This window comes from Melozone crissalis, unplaced genomic scaffold, assembly GCF_028551555.1.
Source record: "Melozone crissalis strain CALT ecotype California unplaced genomic scaffold, PUWL_Pcris_2 ptg000004l_1, whole genome shotgun sequence".
NCBI classification, from domain to species: domain Eukaryota; kingdom Metazoa; phylum Chordata; class Aves; order Passeriformes; family Passerellidae; genus Melozone; species Melozone crissalis.
In genome coordinates, this window is record NW_026535782.1 from 20,684,990 (window position 1) to 20,704,599 (window position 19,610).

The following is a 19,610-nucleotide window of genomic DNA, read 5'->3' on the forward strand; positions in this document are numbered from 1 at the left end:
ATGTCAGGTTTGGGAACAAATTTCCTGGAATAGATCTATTTGAGGTCTGTTTCTTTGATGTTCTCTAACATGCTGAGTTCAGAGAAGAAAACAGACCTTCAGGAGGTTGCTGTTCACTATCTATCTGTCGAGAAACTCAGAACTCAGTTTTAGCAGAAGAGGAGTCAAGATTTCATAGGAAGGGACCTGATGGAGAAGGAATCCTTGTCAGAAAGAAATATTTGGAGATAGAGGAATGAGATCCCACAAGAGGTTTGGCATAGAAAAAAAAAGAGAATGTTTATGCCCAAGTTAAAGATCTTCATAAAGAGCAGAAGAGAGATGAAAGGGGAAGAATGTTACATTATTTTTTTTAAAATTAAGTAAAGATGAGTTACAAAAAAAGAAAAGTTAAGAAAGATAAGGTAAGGGCTATGTAAGCAGGGACAGTGATAGGAAAGAATGACAGATAAACTTTTAATATCTGGGTCTCTGGTGGTGAAGGTGAGCACCTTGAATACGAAGTGATTAAAAATATGTTATCTCAGCAAAACTACTCAAAATTGAAATATTCAATCAACAGCTGGCAGGATTGACAGTAGCCAAGCTGTGCTGTGGTTCAACCTTCCTTTGACTTCATATGGCAAAACAATCGTGTCTATATGGCGAAGGCACTAAAGGAGTCAGCAATAGACCCACCATTGAATAGAACTGAGAAACTGTTGTTGAGAAAACTGCATCCAGATAACAAGCTAAGAGAGAGTAAGAGCAGGTGGCTGGAGAGGAAACCAGTAGGTGCTTGAAGTGGTAGAAGTAACTTTTTACACCAGGTTCACATAGGGATCCTTTAGATGTTGTCTTTGTATAAGAAGTAATCTTCTCCCCTATGTGACATGACAAAGCCTTATTTCTTTTTGAGCGTGTCTGCTGGGTACCTCCAGTGTGGCACTGCCAGGGCAATGCTCCCACAGCCTCAGTGATTGCCTCCCTTCCCACCTGGGCGCTTGACAAGGGAAAGGCTGGCTTGTGTCAGCAAATGAATGTGTTCTGCTGTGTCCTAGTTGGCAACTTCTATTCAGATTATTAAAGAAATGTAGAGAAGCATCACGAAAATTCATTTATTTGCCTTTCTGAAAGGAATTGGCAGCTTCCGTGATTTCCTTAGGGGATTCTCATATTTACTTTGTTTAGACTTGAAGGAGAGTTTTAGAGATACAGATGCATGTAATATTTATTGGTTAGGTCTTGTGCTTTCCCCCAGCACTTGTCAGTAACTGCTATTTTCTGTCACCCTCTGGAAGATGGAAAGGAAAAGAATTTCAAGAGTGCCAAGGGAACACGAACTGTGACTGCCTCTTCCATACTTAATGTGAGTGGATAAATACACGACATTAGTTTCCAGTGCCGGCACTCACTTCAGCTGTGCAAGTCCTCCTTCCATTCCTCCTTCCCCTCCTCTCCTAATAGAAGAGGAAAGCCAGGAGGAAGTTGTAACATGACATTCCCTGTGTGTTGCAGAGGATAAATATTGCATCCCCCAGTGCTGCTTTGATGAATCTGTGTTTAGTCAGAGGTTAGATCAGTAAAGCTTGCAGTGGAGAGTGTGAAATAGCATTGATCAGACTGAGTTCTGAAGCAGGGTGAAAGACAAAGAGAATCAATTAAACCTGTGGCCCTGGCATCATGGTTTGTTTTGCTGTGCACTGGGAAAACAGGTGTGTAGCTGTTACTTGTTGTAATATCCAAGCTGGCACAGTCATGGGGAGCAGCCCCAGGGGCACGTGTAGCTGAGCTCAGGCTACTCCAAAGGTTTTGGCTTCCTCTCCTCTCCTCTCCTCTCCTCTCCTCTCCCCTCCCCTCCTCTCCCCTCCTCTCCTCTCCTCGGTTATTTTAGCGTTCAGCTCTTGGGAAGCACACAGGAGGAATAATGCTGGGGAAGTTCTGAAGCCAAGGGTAAAGGGAAGTAAAGTACAGAGGAGCTGGGAAGGAGCAGGATGTGATGAACAAAAGCAGCGCACACCAGCAGGGACCTGTTTGGAGTCATGGATGGGGGAATTGGGAGATAAATGCAGAGCTGTGGCAAGGCATGGAATTTATGCAGGGTGTAAGAAAAAGGAAATACAAAGCAGAATATGCAAAATTTAAATCTCACCATACAGTAAAGGAAGGAAGAAGAGAAAAAAATGTGGTAAAACTGCATAGGTTTGTGTTGCTGGCTGGAAGCTGATATGAATTTTATATGTCTTCATTGCAGCCTATTCTAAGAGCTGCCTTCAAAGAGTTTTTCGTTCAAGGTCGAATTTAATATCGTACTGGTTTTGTTTCTTTGCAACGTATCTAAAAATCTCAAAATGGTTTTGTTATCGCAAATGGCTCATTGGATGCCATCCCCTGGTGTGTGTGCCATCACCTGCCTGGTGCTGGGCAGCTCCCTCACTATGGGGTTTCTTGGTACTTTTTACACTGGTGCTAAGTTTTGAAAATCATTTGTCATATTTCAATGTTATGCATTACCAGATTTCTTCATTATTCACACATTATAAAATGGTGATAGCTTTATCTGATTTTATGAGATACTTTGATACCTCTGTATGAAAAATTCTGTGTTAAACTTGACTTCTGTTATTATGTAAGTAGTTAACTCCCAGGATTTTTTTGGTATGAGTTAAATTTAATTATTTTTAAATTATCTCTTTTACTTGCATAGAATTGTTTGCTCTTCTTCTTGTACCTGAAGGAATAAAAAGTATTTTCAAACAGAAAATAGATCTTTATATAAATCTTCACCTACAGTACAGAGAGGGTTTAAACAAACGAGCTGAGGATAGCAGTATTTCAAGATCCTTGCTTCTCATTCTTATTTTATCACTTAACTTGTCATCAGGATAGCACATGTTCAGAAAAGCTCCTAAATGATTCATTTTTTCAGTTGAATTGTAACCTTTTGTAAAATGCTTATACAATGAACTATAGTAGGCAGTAGAGAGATGACACAATTGCCTTCTGCCGTCCCTCCTAGACATACAGAAACTTGAGCATTTCCCATGGTGATTTTGATCTGGTCATAGCTGGGTCTGCTGATGATCAATATATGGATGTCATAACTTAAAAGAAAAAAAGACACTCTGTAATCACAGAAATTAACAGCTAAATAATAGTTTTTGATTATTTGATCCATCCTCTGAGGTCAGTGAGAGCACACTTGTTTATGAGTTTTGTTAAGAAAGCTAGGAGAAGTGAATCTAGTTTGAATTTCTGGTGGATTTCTGGGAGGAGTAAGCAGTGAAGCTGTCAGCTGGCTTATTGCAAAAGACTTGTAATTTTTGCAGCAAGGGTGAGCCTGTCCTGATGTAGGTTCTGAACACCTTGTGTCGGGAATGTCTCTCCAAAGTTTTGGTCTTTGTGCAGGAGAGCTCTTAGTACATTGTCATGTCTTGTTAACAGGAATAGCTTTTACTAAATTCTCTCTGGGGTTTACTCCATTTCTTTAAATGTATGCCTAATCTTCTGTTTTAGGAGTTCCAAACACAGTTTTGGACGAGAAGTGTGCTGAAATCACAGTGGTTTGGAATCACAGATTTTTTTTCCTACAATTTTAATTTCAACCAAAAGTGGGAATGTTTCTGAAAAAAACCTCAGTTCTTACATGACAGCCCATTTCTGAGGAACATATAACATCCAAAATTTTTGGTAGCTAAAATACTTGCATTTCCATTCAGATCTGTAGCTTGAGACAGGACTCTTGTTTTCCCTGAGCTGACAGTGTTGTTGCTCACTGCATGAGTTTCCTAATTTGTTTAACCATCACTATCTGGTCCCTAAAGCATTATAATAAATCCCCAACACATCTGCTGAAGGGGCAAATAACAACCTTAGGGCTTCTGGCTAGTCACTCCAGTGACAGGGTGAGGTCACTCTTGAAGGCAGTGACTTTTGAAGGAGACCACAGTGGGACAGAGAAATATGTTCTGTTATATGCAGATAATGCTTAACTAGAGAATTTTTTTTTATCTTCTGCTAGAAGCCATTGGCTCAGAAAACTTGTGATTCAGGTGCTGGGGAAGGAAAGACATTGCTTGCCATAGCAACCTTAACATCCCCTTACAGTATGTGTGTCAGTTGTGCTAGGGCTAATTTATCATGTAAAGTGTATGCTATGTATGTCACATTTTACTGTCTGTTCATTTGTTTTGATAATCAAGATCTTGACAGATTTGTCCCACATGGTAGGATTTATAGTAAGGATTTTCTTATCACTGAATTAAGTTGATACATATAATCCTGTGTCCTGCACAAGAACTGAATAAAAATGAAACATATTCATAGATGCAAAGGTCTTGCAGAAAAAACACTCACCCTTTCCCAATCAGTTATTCTTCTTGATTTTTTCCCCTTTTTTTTTCTTTATTTTGCTGTGATTTGTTTCACATCTTTGCAGGAGGAATCATAGAGAAGAGAGTAGACATTGACTTTGAGAAGGTTAAATATTTCCTCTTCTATTAGAAGACCTTTCTCTTTTATAAGATGCAAAGTTTATTTCTGTAAAAAACACAAGTGAGTTTTGGAAATGCACTGCTTTTACTTCCAGTGAGGAAAGGTGCTAAGCAGCTCTTCTTCAGAGCACAGTGATGGTTTTTATCTGCTTCAGGCTTAGCAAAATGAATGAGACCATTGCCTCTACAATTCTGGCTTCCCATCTGGAGGTTTCTTTTAAGTGATCTTGGTGTTTATATTGTTTCATATGTTTCATGCTAAATACAAATTAGGTGCTGTGATTTGCACCATTCTTTGTAATGCGATTGAATTATCTTCCTCCACTTTTTATTGTCCTTTGGCTATTTTAGGAAGCTATGTTCAAAAGGAGTTTTAATGCTCCTGTCCAGAGGGCTCAGATGATCCAGGAGTCCTGGCAAGCTGCTGGAAGTAAGGCTGAAGCCCAGCACAGGGGTGGCAGCAGCTGAGCAGGGGCTGGGTGGCACTGGTGTCCCTGTGGCCAGGCAGAAAGGGCTGAGTGGGCACCCGCCCCTGCAAACCACTGATGTGTGACAAATCTCCCCTCTGAAACTGACAAGATCTTCATTTTGGCTTTTTATTCCAGGAAAAAGGAGAGCGGTTCAGACTAAGGATCTGAAATTTCTTTCAGAGATAAAGCAGGATTTGCTATGCTAATTTCTTTTCCACAGGACATTAAAATAGAAGAACAAGAGGCGTCATTAATCGGATTTCATTTGTCTCCATCCATGTAGGTCTGCAGGAGTTTGGGGTTTTTTTCCTACATTTTTCTCCTACCTCCTTATACCTGAGTTCTGACCTGACATTTCTATTTCTTGATGGGTGAGAGTTGCAGGGATCTGGGGTTTGGCAGGGCACACTGGCAAGGCTGAGCTGTGGTGTGCTGCGGGGGCTCAGGGCACCCTGACACGGGTGGGGCGGCTGGCATGGGGCTGGGACCAGGCTTGTGCCTAGGCAGCCTGCCAAGCCAGCATCCAGCAGAAAGACCCCTGCACCTCTCTGACAGCTGCCACAGTAACCAAACACCAGCAATTTTCAGGGAAAGACACATCTAATAACATTAATTTTCTTCTGGAGCAGACGGTAAGGTAACTGAAGCCAGGTTGATTGGGCTTTGCTGGGGTATTTACCTAATGATCTTGTAGAACGCAGGTGCACTGGCTGTGATTTTAAACTTTAGAAAGCCCAAACAGTGTACAAAGTAAACCTTTGATGCTGTGGGGATTTTCAAGAAGAGGAAGCTGCATTCGTTTCAAATCATTACAAAGCATTTGCTGACAACAACAGATTTAATGGTGCTGTTATGGTGGTCAGTTAGTGACTGTCAACAAACAGAGCTGGCTGTAGTTTACATTGTTATTTTAAATCAATCTTGCCAGTCTAAACCAAACTCAGCTAGTCTGACTGGCTGACAGACATGGGAGTAGTGTGGGCAGTTGCTCCTGCAGCACTGTGTGGTGTACTCCTGCATCCATCATTCTATCAAGTGTGTGTTGGAAGCCAGGTTTGAGATTCAATCACATTCACCACTAATACTGTCTTTAGGGTGATAAAGACATGATTAGTTACACCAAACATCCAACTCCCCTCTGTCTAACTATTTCTTGAGAGACACAGGTCATATCTATGTTAGAAATTATTTTTTTTCTATAGTAATTTTAACTTCTGACAGTTATATTACAACATCTTTATACTTTGGTGGAGGAGAAAAGCAGCTGTTTCTACGGCCTGATTCAATACAGTTTGCCTGTTCAGCTTTGATACCATGAAAATCCATTCAGGGCCATGAAAACTTCCCTAATCCTGGTGTATTTTTCTAGGGCACAGTAGGCCATTTATATGGAGTAAGACAGAATTATCTATTTTATTGCTGTATCCCTCGACAGCTTTTCTAGATTGCCACTTATATGAGCTTTGAACGTGAGCAGTGGCGCGTCCATATTGGTAAATGTGTCTCTGCACTGGTTGTGCCATATTCATGACAAACTGTCCTTCTCAGCATCTTCACTTTTGAAATATTCGGGTCTACTACTCTTGTAGATTTATTGAACTAATGGTACTTACACTCAAAGGGCCTTTTATGTCATGAATAATTTTTTATTTTATACTTCTATGTGGATTAGCTGTATAGAACTTAAAACTTTTAATTGAGAAACAACACAAGACATGTTAATTAATTTGAGTGCTGGTGACTGCAAGGGTGGCCTCAGCAGAGCTTGGGTGGGTGTAACAGCCCTCCATAACACATTCTTTGAAAAGCTCTGTAAAGTCTTAAAAAGCTTATTGAATTGATGCCCTTGCAAGGCTGGTGTTACTTATTTTATAAGGATGTAAAAAGGAAGCGCTTTTCTAATGATGCAGGCATCAGAGGAAAGAACAGAGCCAAGGAGTTCCTCACCACTGCTCTTGTCCTCTGAGCCAGTCCCTGCAGCTTCAGCCCTTGAATTAATTTTGTACTGTGAGTTCAGTTTCTCATTGCGGCTTTTCATTGATATTTGCTGTTGTTTGATCTGGGCCTGAACTTGGCATATCTCAGTTCCAAATGGTCTTTATTTCCCACACAGGTATAAAAAAGCTCAGATAGAATCTTAAGCTGTTGAGGAAAATCCTTTTTGTTTTTAATTTTGAAACAGATGTAACTTGAAAAGCTTTGAAACTGATCAGGACAATAAAATGTACTTTTATAGATGTGTTTGAAGTTCAAAGTGATGTGATCATTAATGCTGTTGGACTCTAATGTTGTATTAGCAGCTAACATTAGCCAAGGAACTTTCAGTTAAAGAGATATTCTAGCTTTTTGTTCAAGAACTGGTAAATTTGGAGCTTTAGAATTAAAATAGTAAAGGATCCTGTTGCCAATATTAGATTTTCAAAGAGAAAAATAATAAACACAGGCAAGCTATCAGCAAGGGGATGCATGGAGAGAAATCTCAGAGCTGTTCTATCTCTTATAGCTCCCAGGAGTTGGTGAATTCTGAGCTTCCTAGGCAGGGAGATAACTAGTGAACAGTTACCTGTTGTAAAGTTGTCTAATACCTTTTTGAACCCTTTTCTGCGTTTTGCTTCCTTAAATGTAATGCATGCCACTGTCAAATTTCTTGGAAAAAAAAATCCAGACTTTCTTTTGCTGTTTTAAATGTATCATCTTATTATTTCATCATGAAATGTGAGAAGGAATGCGTTCTGTATCAGGCGAATACATACAAAGATGGAAGATGCAGAGAAAGTGAACTGTTATCTCTATTTCTCATTTATGCTTCATAGCTCTTCTGTTTTCTTTAAATGATTTAGAGATGGAAAGACCAGGACTGCTGGCTATATGGATAAAATATGGATATTTCTGGTGTTTGTGCAGTTTCAATAGTTCCTGTTCCATTGTTAGTCTTTTCCTCAGGCAATTGGAGGAAACTATCCACAACTCCAAACCTATTTTCTGAGTAAGTATAATTACTTTAGAGACCATGACTGAATATTTTAGCCATGTTCCCTAAGTGCATTATTTAATGTTTATTGACATGGGACTTCACACCTAAATGTATCTATAATCAGAGCATTTTCCCCAGAACTTTGTTCATACACTTTAGGTTTCACTATCCTGATTAATCCTTGTTTCCTTTAAATCACTTCAATCGCTTATTTATGAGTAATTCTACTTTGTGTACTCCATAGCATTAAAACTCTCCAGTGCAGTTGAGAGCCATCACCCTGGTTTCACATGATCATATGGTTTAAAAAACATGAAGTTGTGTGAGTTGGTTTCCTTGTAACTAACTGAAGAGATAGAGAAAGTCAAGAGAAAGTCAAGGTCCTTCTAGAAGATGTTAACCAAGTCCTGACACTAACCTTTATGTATTGCTAAGGCCTTAAAGTTCAGTATTAGGCATCATTTGGTTTTCTGCAACAGTTCCTAATTATTATGACACCAGTTTAAGGGTGATAAGGAAGCCACTCAGAGTAAAAGCCTTCGGAAAAAAATATCCTGGATGACTCTTTGAGAAAGAAAAGAGACAAAAAGTTTCTGAGCAGTCTGAAGTAGATGTGGTAAAGGAGTTGTGCTTTTCCCAAAGAATGCTAGCCAGCTCATTCACATTGTATTGATAGATAAATGGGTTAAAACAGAGGGGTTGTTTCCTTTTTTCCCTGTATAGAATAAAAAGAACAAGTAGAGCTTGTATTGTAAGCAGTCGTGGCAGAGAGTTTTCCTCATGGGCTTGCTTTCCATTTCCCTTTACACAGGTATTTGCATTTTTGACAAGGAATCCCATAAATCCCATAGGACCCCATAGTTCCCATGCCAATTTAATCATGGATGGGAAAAACAATCAATAGATATCAATAGACTGGGCTTGTGTAATATGATGTTATGGGTGCTCTCTGCCTTCCAGGGAGGAAGACAGGGATTTAGGCAATGGAAAATTCCACTTATGGAGCCACTTGATTTACAGTCAGGCAGACCTAAATAGTCTTCAGAGAAATTACAGTCCTCGTGGGAAATACAGAACATAGGAATTCCATGTCCTCCCTCTTCTCTTGCCACCTTTAATTTTGCTGTGACTTTGACCAGTGCATGAAATCTTGGTAGCTGTGGTAAAGTATATGAGATTAAACAAATGTCTTTCCTAACTTAATGTTCCAGAGAATATTACATTTTGTCGCAGATACAAATTCTTAGTTTTTATGTTCATGCTTTTTCAAGTATGGTCTGATGACTGTAGAAAACATACAGCATTTTTACTTTGAGTAAGGCTTTCACGTGTCTTGTAGGGATTGTGGTAAGATTTTCTAGTTTATTATATTTGCAAAAATACATTTTATTGAAGCCTAAGCCCATTTCAGTGACTTTGTACTTCCATAGTTTGCACTTTCATTTATCCTATTTGTTCATATATACATTATGTTATTTTGGAGCTCAAGCTGGCTAGCTTATATGCAAATTCGGAGTCTTTGGGTTATATTTATGCAGGGTTTTTACGTTTTTCTATGCAATTATAGGTCTAGAAGTTTCCTTGTTTTTCTAATATGCAAACTGACTGATGCATAAGATCACCTGATTCCAGCAGCTGAGGCTTCATTACAAAGATTAAATATCCCAATGGACTAAAAGATCTACCCAGACTGAGGTTAAACTTTATGAGTTCAGGCCTTTGTTCAGAACAGTGGGGATATGCAAAATCTTTCTCCAGTTCCATTTTTCTTGTGATACTTCTGTTTTACAGTTATGCAGCCCTTAGACTATAAATTGTATTGCCATCTGTTCTGTGAGCCAGTTTTCTGGGAATTCCTCAAAATTTATACAGTAAATGCTGTGGGATTGGTACATCAGGAGGACAGTGTGAATTCAAGGGCTTGCAAAGAAAACTTGGAATTCCACATATGCTTCCCTGGGTTTCATCACTTCCTGAGTTTGGACCAACAGTTTCATTGTCCTTACTTAAAATGAACGTTATATTTTATTATGCGTCTTTGAGTGTGTGATAAAGAAGATGTAAAGGAGTGAGTGGCCTTTAATTTGCGGTGTCATTGTCTTGAATTTTTTGCAATGATAAATATTCAAGCAGGGGTGCTCCTAATTAGGTATTGCTGTACCTCAATGAGGTAACTTCATACCAAATATAAGTAATCTCCTAGATACTTGAAATTAATTAGAGGATCTAAACAAGGGCATGTTGTTTGAAAATGTTAACAATTTTTGTTGTAACTCTCATAAAATTAAACTCCATCCATCTGCATTATTGATTGCTGGTTTGACTGTAAATTATGATTTAGTTTTTATGGTAAGATTTAATTGTAGGAAATGATCATAGAGAACTCCAAAAGGAAAGCATTGAATTATTGAAATATCTATGAATCACATATAAAATAAGAGTGACCTGATTATGTTTTTGTACCTTTTTGATCCCTTTAGCTACAAAATGTTGGAGGGGAATAAAAATGAAGAAGAGGGAAAGAAAGAAACTGTTTTCTTACCAATATCAAATTCTTGACATAACTTGACCAAAGTACATCACATAATTCTTTTTAGTTTATAGTTCTAGCAAGTTTTGCCTTGAATATTGTTATACACTGCACAAAATTTTGTATTTTGACCACATGTATGCTCAAAGTTGCATATTTTGATGGAACTCAGGAACCTGGGAGTACACCTTCCCTTCTCTAATAAATCTATTCAGCCCTTCAGACTGTGCCCATTAGTGGTTGCAGAAGCAGAAGACAGAACCTTTTTACTCTGTATGAGCAGAGGGCAGGCACTTGATAAATTAATGGACAAGCTTATGTTGTCTCCGGAGAAGTAGACAAAAGAATCAGAGAAAGAGCAAAATAGACACTGTAAGGGGAAACTGCTGAAAGCTTAGGTGTGGCTTTCTATTGCTTATTTTGTCTATTGGTTTTTGTTGTTGTTGTTGTTTCTTGTATATAACTGGAATCCTGTAATAATATGTCCTTTTTTCACTGATATTTTAAGAAACTATCAAAAATATACCAAGGTAAATAATGCTTCCTTTCAAGAATGCAGTTTAGCTTTCAAACTGTGTATGTGTCAGAGAAGGAAGTTGTGTCAGTGGAAGAAGAGAACACTTTCGTCAAAAGATGGCATGGGTGTCCTTGCATGGCTGTTGTCTTGTTCATTGATCTGACTTTCTTAAGTTCAAAATTTACACATCTGAGAATCTTTCTGCACCTTACAATACAGAAACCTTCAAAGATTGAGTTGATGTTTGCTACATGGGTTTAAACCTCTCAGCGTGAACAGCATTTCATGTGAGTGTGGAGGAGTGGAACAGAGGCTGATTCTTCCCAACAATGATGAACCAGCCTCCGTGGTTTGTCTTTGAAATCCTTGGGCTTTGGAGGAATTTCATAACCAAACCTGCCTGCTCAGGTTCTTCCACCAAATGAAAATTAATTTTACTGTTCTGTTTCAGAACAGTGCTGGAAGCTGATATGTGAAGAGCTTGCTCTGTTAATGGTCATTATTAGATTGCTCCTGACTCCACACTTTTATGAAAGGAGATGAAATTTAATTAAGATTTAGTCTCAACCTATTTATAATTTACCTAGAGGTTCTAGCAAACTTTACTACTATGCAGAGTTTGCAGCAATGGCCCAGTTTTTCCTGTATGTTTCTCTGCTTGGCTCTCATCCTGTCTATTGGGTAAAATTAGGGCCCAGAAAATCGGATTATTATATCCCAAGGGGCTGAACTGATAAACAGCACATGATTGTTGATCTGCTTGCTACCCGGTGTTGCTGGTGTTTGAGGTGCTGCTAGATGCAAAGCCAATTTCTTATCAATTAGTGCTCATTAGAATAATTTACTGTTATTGATTTTAAATATTTGACAAAGCACTTTTAGGGAACTGCACCCAAAAAAATAGTAGCTGTACATATTTCTTAGTAAATAAAACTCTTTAGAGCCCAGTGTTAATCTTAACTAACTGAATTCATTGGTTTTAAAGTAATTATTTCTGCTTTGGATTCCACCTGCTATCCTCTCCAGATTAAAGATGTTTTTAAATAAGCACTTGATATAGTTCTTAATGAGCTAAGTTGCTGAGAAAGTAAAGATAAAAAAGGAGCAACTTTTTCTATTTCTATCCTGTTTTGTTATGGCTTGGGCTTTTTATCTTGCATAACTACCATTGGATTATATGATGTACAATACAGGAATTAATGTCAGCCTTGAATTAAGTGTTATTTCCATTGGCCTTAATATTTAAGCTGTGGGTTTAGTTTAATTTTAAATTTTCCTTTATACACACATTAAGAATTGTGGCACTATTAAAATCTAATTTACAAATGGTAAAATTGTATATAATGATATGTTAAAATAATAGCTTTGATACCTGGGAGTCTGAGAGGGTGTATCTGTTAATTTTCTGAGAAATTTGGCCTATATTTACAATTAATCTGTTATACATGCAAGAAAGAGACTGGAATATGAGGGTTTTTAATAAACAGTAAAATGTGTGTCTATATGTAAAAAGCACTAGGTCATGCACACCTGCATTTCCACATATCCTACATATGCATGATGAATTGTTATGGAATTATGCCTTTTATGAGTACAGTGGAATTTTGGCTAAATTTGGTAGTGTCAGAGTTGGAGCTATCAGTATAACCATCTAGGTTAATTTTCTCTCCTGCCTTCTTTAGTTTAAATTTTTAGCAACATCAGCTCAGGTTTCACAAGCGCTCTCCTAAAATGCTTACAAATATTTTAAATGTATTCTGTGATCCCTGTTGCACAAGGTGGAGACCTAACATAAGACTTGACTTGTGCTTTTCCCGCCTCCATTAATGAATTAGTCTCACAATTACTGTAAAAATTGAGACGAGTGTGGGTGAAATGCATGCAGCTTAGTCTCTCTAACCTTAATAAACAGAGTTGGTATTGACACAAGTGAATTTTGTTTAACCACAGTACATTTGCTTCTTAATTAGTGAATATTCATCTGTCATCAGCAGCAGCTATGACACCCCTCCCTGCTAACACGTTCTGTCATAAATAATCAATGAGACGCTATTAATATTCATGAGTGGGAATCTGTGTAGTCATGTGCACTGATGCAGAGACAGGGGGAGTGTTGCCATGAACTGAGTCGAAACTCTGTGTGTGTATACGTGAGTGTAAGATAGTTGGGGAAAGGGAAGAAGAGCATGCTGCTACGCGCTGCCCTGCCTTGTGCTCCCAGCTAACAGTGCCTGTGTGCCGGGGCTCGAGTGACTGATGAAAAACAGTAGACAAGTCTGGAGGGTGATTCCCCGTCAGTGCATTTGCCTTTCAGTGCTGGGGAAATTAGAGGCTTTGCTCTTGTGCTGCTTATTAGGATGGGCTGCAATCTGTGCACTTTTCAGAAGAGAGAGGAACACTACAAACTGCTCTATGAAGTTTCACAGGTGAGTGCAGAGGATATTGCCAGCATCTCCAGAGTAAAAATGTGTGTGCTTTACAGACAGTAAGTAGAGATGCTTTTGTTTTGCTTTGCCTTTTTTCTGTCCTTTGCAAAATTGCTAGTGAAATTGTTTGGGGGGAGATTGGTAATTATTAGTATTTTGGGTGCCTGTTGTTTTCTGCTCGTATGCCACTCCCCCTTCAGATGACTTCCTGTGGGATTCTTTTAACATTTTTGTGCATCTTCTGCCAAGATGTCAGTCATATAGCAGCACTCTCATTGAACCATGTCGGTGATGTTTTAAGGGAGCCCTTGGCTTGGGTAGTAAGACTGATTTCAGATAAATCGCTCTGCTGCCTCTGAAAGCCTTAGGTCTGTGATGTCAGGTATTTTTAAGTTAAGGAACAAAGTTTTTATGGTATGTCTGTGCTGACTGAGAAGTGTGTTAAATTTTGAGATTAATTAATTAAAATTGGAATAATTCTGAAATGTGTTGTCACCTTTAAACAGGTACTGAGTACAACAGGGTTCCATGGGTGAGGTGTGCTGCTTGTTCATTCATTGTGTGTGTGTTATTTCTGTATTCTAGTAGACAAAGATCATAATCCTATTTAGGTATTTTGGTGTCTCTTTCAGCATCCTAACAGTGTAGTGCACAGCAGAGTAGCAGTCTGCTGCTGCTCTGCTCCCAGCTCCCTCAGAATAAGATGAGAAAAGACGAAACAAGTACTTCCCCATAATAGCTCATAATTTTTGCTCAGATCCTATTGAATCAGTATTTGATTTGCAGCTTTTTGTTTGTTTTTTTTTTCCTCTTGGCATAGCAGACTCACACATACTAAAGTTTAGTGCCTTTCAGCATCTGTTCTCTCCCTCTCTATAATTTGTTCTGGCTTTGACACATTGCCATTGATAGAGGCTGAGCACTGGCAGTTTTGGACTGCACTGCTGCTGACAAGCAGTGCAGGGGAGAAAAAACAGCTTAGAATGTTGGTGGTCTATTGGCACAGCAGCAGCTAAGTGCCCAGTGCCGACTGGTTCCCTCCGAGTTGCTCCTGACGTGATTCATTTCACAGTGGGCTAATTACAAAGTGGATTCTCTACACATGAAGCAGCCTCCTCAGTTGTGGTGTTAATGCACATTTTCATGGTAATGTGATCAGAGCCTCATTAGCCAGTTTCCAGAATGATCCTCTGCATTAATTAAATATAAAAATGACTCTTTTTATCACCATAGAGAGGAAGAAGAAGATTAACATTGTTAATTACTACTGGGGGCCATACCTCTGCATCATTTTTTACCACAGAACCAGCAAGTGTATTCAATCCTAAAAGAGTGTCTGTTTGCAGGTAGCATGCCCATTGCCTTGCCTGATGAAGATGGTCTCTAGGTGGAACACTTCCCTTTAGTTCAATATTTAGTTGTAATCCCATCATCATTTTTTCTTACAGCAACAGCACAGGGAAAAGCATAGCAGCAGCACATTTCCCTCTCTTCCCTTTCCCTCTCCCCAGCTCTGGATTGCCAAACTGATCTGAAAGTGTAAAATGGAGTAGAGTAGGTCAGTGTCTGCATTTCTGTGCCAGGGAATAAGAAATGCAGGTTCTGCTGTGAAAGGAATCAGACATTTCTTAAAGGGCTGAGTGTGTGTGTATGGGATAAAGACTGTGTCTGGTTTAGGGTAAATGCATTTTCAAAATATTCCTTGCAGTAATGTTGTGAGGTGGGGTTTTTAAGAGATTCAAGAGAAATTCTTCCCTCTATCTGTTATCTTCTCTGCTATTGAGTTGGAGTGTCTGTGGATGTAAGCACCCAAGGTGCAAAATTAACTAATGCTTTCACTTTTTACTCTGGTGCTTGCCAGATAAAGTGTTATCCCTGGGAGGATCTCAGGGATGTTCCTTGGGGAGTTGAAATGCAGTGAGCCTGGTGCTGCATCTTGTGCTGTTAGGGAAATGTCACTGATAAGGTGCAGAAGGAGAGCAGAGAAATGACTTAGTGTGCTCACTGCCACATCCTGTGTTCATCTGTAAACTCATCCCTATCTTTGTTTCAGTGTGTGCAGGTCAGAGCCCAAAGGATACTGAGCATATTTTTAACCAGGTGCTGCAGTAAAGATCAGGTAGTGTCTCACACCATAACTGCTCCTGTGTACAATTCTGATTTGCTGCTGGGAGGCGGGAGCAGCAGTAGAATATGATAAATTAAATTAAGCCAAGGCAGGCATTACTACTTGATTTGCAAATCCCTTTTTAACTCTCCAGTCCTGTAATTCCTATACCACAGGCTGGGCTCTTTCATCTGCATGATTTCTGGAGAGCTTGGGACAAGTTAGCCTGTCAGGGACATGAATTGACTGAGGATGAGCTGCGGCTCACTAGCATATGTGGATCAGATAGATTAATTTATATTCATATAAAGAAGCAATCCTAGTCTCATCTGCCACCTTTCCCATGCTGGGCTACCTGATACTGTGGGTGGTCTGTGCACTCATACACTTAAAAATATAGTAAACAAAGGAAAGCATGTTTGCAGAGGAAAACCATGCAAATGCTTGCAGTGGAGCAGGTTTGCTGTGACTGCTTTTAGTGAGGTCAGATTCAGCATCACAGGGATTTTTATTGAAGAGCTGCTGGAAAAGGAAGACATCATTAGAATATGTATAATTTCTCACTCCCCATTCCTTCACTCCAGACTTGTCTTTTGCTTGGTAGCAGTTCAGAGACCATGGGGGCCATCTCCAAAACCATCATTTGCTGGTATGATGGATATGTTTATTTAGATAACTGTGTTTTGCACATGCAGATTGGGATCAAAATAAAAAGTCAAATAGTCATATTTTAAGAAGGAAAGCTTTTGAGATACCACTATGCATTGGTGAAGGACCCTCATGCTTCTGAGTGCCTCTTCACCAGTCCTCAGCATGGCTCAGGTTTATTTCTTGGCTTCACTGGGGGAAGGTATCAGGCATACCCCCTTCAAGTCCTCTTCTCCATATGCCTACCAGTGCAGAAATGAAAGATGTCTGAATTTGAAATTTATGGCCCTGCATGCTCCTTTGTGGAGCACTTTAATATTATTTCCTGTGTGCTGTATAAGCAGGATTGAGCTAATGAGTGTGTATCCAGGAAGTCTATGTCAAGTCACTTAGAGAGGGTGGGATCTGGTGTATGCTCATGTCCAGTAAGAGCAGACCTCTGTCATACTCAGCTGATTTTTTCTTCCACTGCAGGGGTTAAAGAAGTGAGTTAAAGTCATTTGTTAACAGCATGGTGAGGATTCTTCCCATTTATCAGAAAGGAGAAGAGAAATATGGCTAGGATTGAAGGGAATCAGCAGTAATCTTCAATAGCCTTGTCTGAGACTCAAGAAAATGAGGTTTTCTTCAGAATATTGTGGCTGTCATAAAAGCATTTCTGTTTGCTTGAATTTTTGTGCTTTGTTTTCAAAATGTGGAGTTAACCCAGGAAAAGTGGGGAAAGCTGGAGAGAGAACACTGCTTTTAGAAGTAAACCAAAGAATGGTGCAAACCAATTTTTTTGACTTGCATGTTAAGAAGCAGATCTAGCTCAGGTGAGCATAGAATTGAAAGGGAGAAAGGAGAGAAGCCAGAAGGGAAAAGAGGAGCTATCTCAGATGGCTCACAAACCCTGTGGTGGAGCTGGGATTAAAACTGGAACGTTGTACATTTATGTTTCACATTTGACCTGGGATAATAGTAGAGCTTGCTCACAGCATTTTTAAATCCTCTGAAGACTGATTATGCTGTTTGCTTCTTATGTTGGTTTCCATAATTACTATAAAGTTCAAATTTTTATCATTTTAGAGTTCTGATTTTATGTTCATTTTGATATCCCTTGGGCTACTTGTACTTAGTTCTAGTGGTACAGCTCTTCAAACTCAAAGCTGCTCACAAGAGAGACATCAAGGCTGCCCACTGAAACAGCAGAGGCATTTCTGCAAGTTTCAGGAGATGCTGCTTGCAGCTGGCATTGGAACATGGAGGACTGGGGGCCAAGCAGTGTTCCTCAGCACTGGGACCTGCCTTCTCTGGTCTTGATGAAGTTTGAGTTTGTTCCAAAGATGAATTGACAGCTGGATGATGCAATACTGATTTTCCCCCTTCAGCCACTAATATTCTCTTTTGGTCCTTATGCCATGTGAGGTATTTACATGACAACTCCTCAGTGTGGGGGTTGCCATTATCTCTCATTCTTTTTGTGGATACCTGCCACAACTTTTTTGTACCTTTGTTTGCTGTATATCAATGCCACCTCCAAATGCCCCTCATGAATTTCACCAGCTATGGGAAAGTACCAGCTTGTGTTGCATCAGCAGAAACACATTTTTGGTTTGTATCTAAGCTCTCATTTTATGAGAAATTCTGTAGCAGAACAGTTTTACCTCTGGAGAATATGAAAGAAAAAAATCTGAATTTAATTGTCTGGAAATTAGCTGAATTATCTGAGTTTAATTAAATCAGTAGCAAAAGTAGATCTGGTTTGATCTTACTACATTACCTTTCTTTTTCTCCTTGCTTCTCTAAATTTTTTAAACAAACAAGTGATAATCCCCCGAATTTTTTTTTCTTTCTCTAAGTAGCTCTTCTGAATATTCATTTATCTATTTGAAAAGTTCAAAAATAAAAGTCAACAAACTTGCAGGAGTACTGTTTAACTGAACAATTTCAGAGATCTGCTTTATGTAATTCCCCTCTAAAATGCACTGTCTCATAGTAGTAATGTAATATTAAGATGTAATCAAGTAGAGCTTGTCATACATTTCTAGCCATGTCCTAAAAACTTTCTTGGCATTTCTTTAAAGAACCTCTGCTGAACTGAAAAGACTGAAAAATGCGTTTAAAAATTTGATTTCTCTTTTAGATAAGAGGTTATCTTTGTGGTTAGCAGGCACAGATTTCCTGGTTCTCATGTTTCCTTGATTATTTCCTTCACACCAATAATGAAGCAGCATGAAACAATAGAAATTAAATCATAGAAATAATCCCATTGCCATAATGTTTCTGCAGGCTCAGAAAGAATCAGCAGTGTCATGACAATGTTAACAGCCTGCTCCTGGTAGAGGAGCTCACTCTCCCTCACTGGATACCGTGCCACAGATGCAGGGAACATTGGCTGCAGCCGTAATTGTCCCCAGAGCCCTGGGCACCCACTCCTCAGCTCTGGGCTCTGAGTCACCACAAGCCAATTTCTTAAAAGAGAAGAGACACTTTCAGGTCACCTCTTGTGTGACTTTAGGATCTTACCACAGAGCTCTGTTTGGGTGTAAAGGCTCCCTGAGGAGTCCTGGAGGGTTGGGATTTGGGAACACACAGGCTGCCTGAAATGACCAGCTCTGGCTGTCTGGTTGGGTAGTGGCTGTAGAGAAGACATCCATGCATACAACTGCACATGTAAGGAGATTGTCATCTGGTTCTCTAAAAACCTAAACCTGTTAGCAGGAGTTTTTTTGATCATTCTTTTGACCATGACACCTGAATTACATGCCAAGTAGCTAAGTCTTATTTTTTATCTTGAACCAAGAAATGATAAAACACTTTTTTTTTCTGGTAAAATCCAGCAAACTCTGAAGTGTTACCACTGACTTCATTGGGGCCAGGCTTTCACTTTCTGTCCTTGTTTGCTGTCTTGTAAAAGGCTTAAAGTTCCTGTGCATACCTCAAGAGGAAAGATAAAGAAAGAGTCCTCCTGAGATAAGAAAGCAGACAATAGTATGTGAGATAAGAATTCAGGGGATGGGTACAACACAGGCTCCTATAAAAAGCCATACTGAGATTATATCTGTAATCTGCAGGGATATTCTTTGATTCTACAATTCCACATGCAATGCCATGAAAATTTTTTAAAAGAAGTGGTTCAGGTACTGAATAGCATGATTTTCTCTCTCATTTTACTGTTTGTTCCTTGCATCTTGAATTTAGTAATGGGGATTAAGGATTCTTCTAATTACCAGATTTTTGTACATTGTTACAGAGCCATCCTTTCTTGAGGCTTTCTTCCTGATGTGATTTGGTGTGGATATAATCCTTAGGCCTATGGCAAAATGTATCTTTATGTGAGTTCTATACATCAGTGATGTGATGAAGCCAGTCTTGCTACCTTGAGCATTCTGTCAAAAAAGAAGTATATTTTAGAGGTTCAGTTTTGGTTTTTATTTTTGTGGCTCATTGAAGAGGAAGGGCATTAAAATGTCAGCCAAACAAT

At 39.2% G+C, this 19,610-nt stretch overlaps 1 protein-coding gene across 3 annotated transcripts in view; it reads left to right on the forward strand.

Annotated features, from left to right (window-relative positions):
• The window catches only part of PDZRN4 (PDZ domain containing ring finger 4), a 228,837-nt gene that overhangs the window by 119,120 nt on the left and 90,107 nt on the right, over positions 1-19,610 (forward strand). The window contains exon 1 of one of the 3 annotated variants that reach the window (XM_054275750.1): positions 13,321-13,389. The exons of the other annotated variants lie outside the window; for them this stretch is intronic. Within the exon in view, the coding sequence (XP_054131725.1) occupies positions 13,321-13,389 (69 nt within the window). Of the gene's footprint in view, positions 1-13,320; positions 13,390-19,610 lie in introns of those variants that run through there. 3 annotated transcript variants of the gene reach the window in all.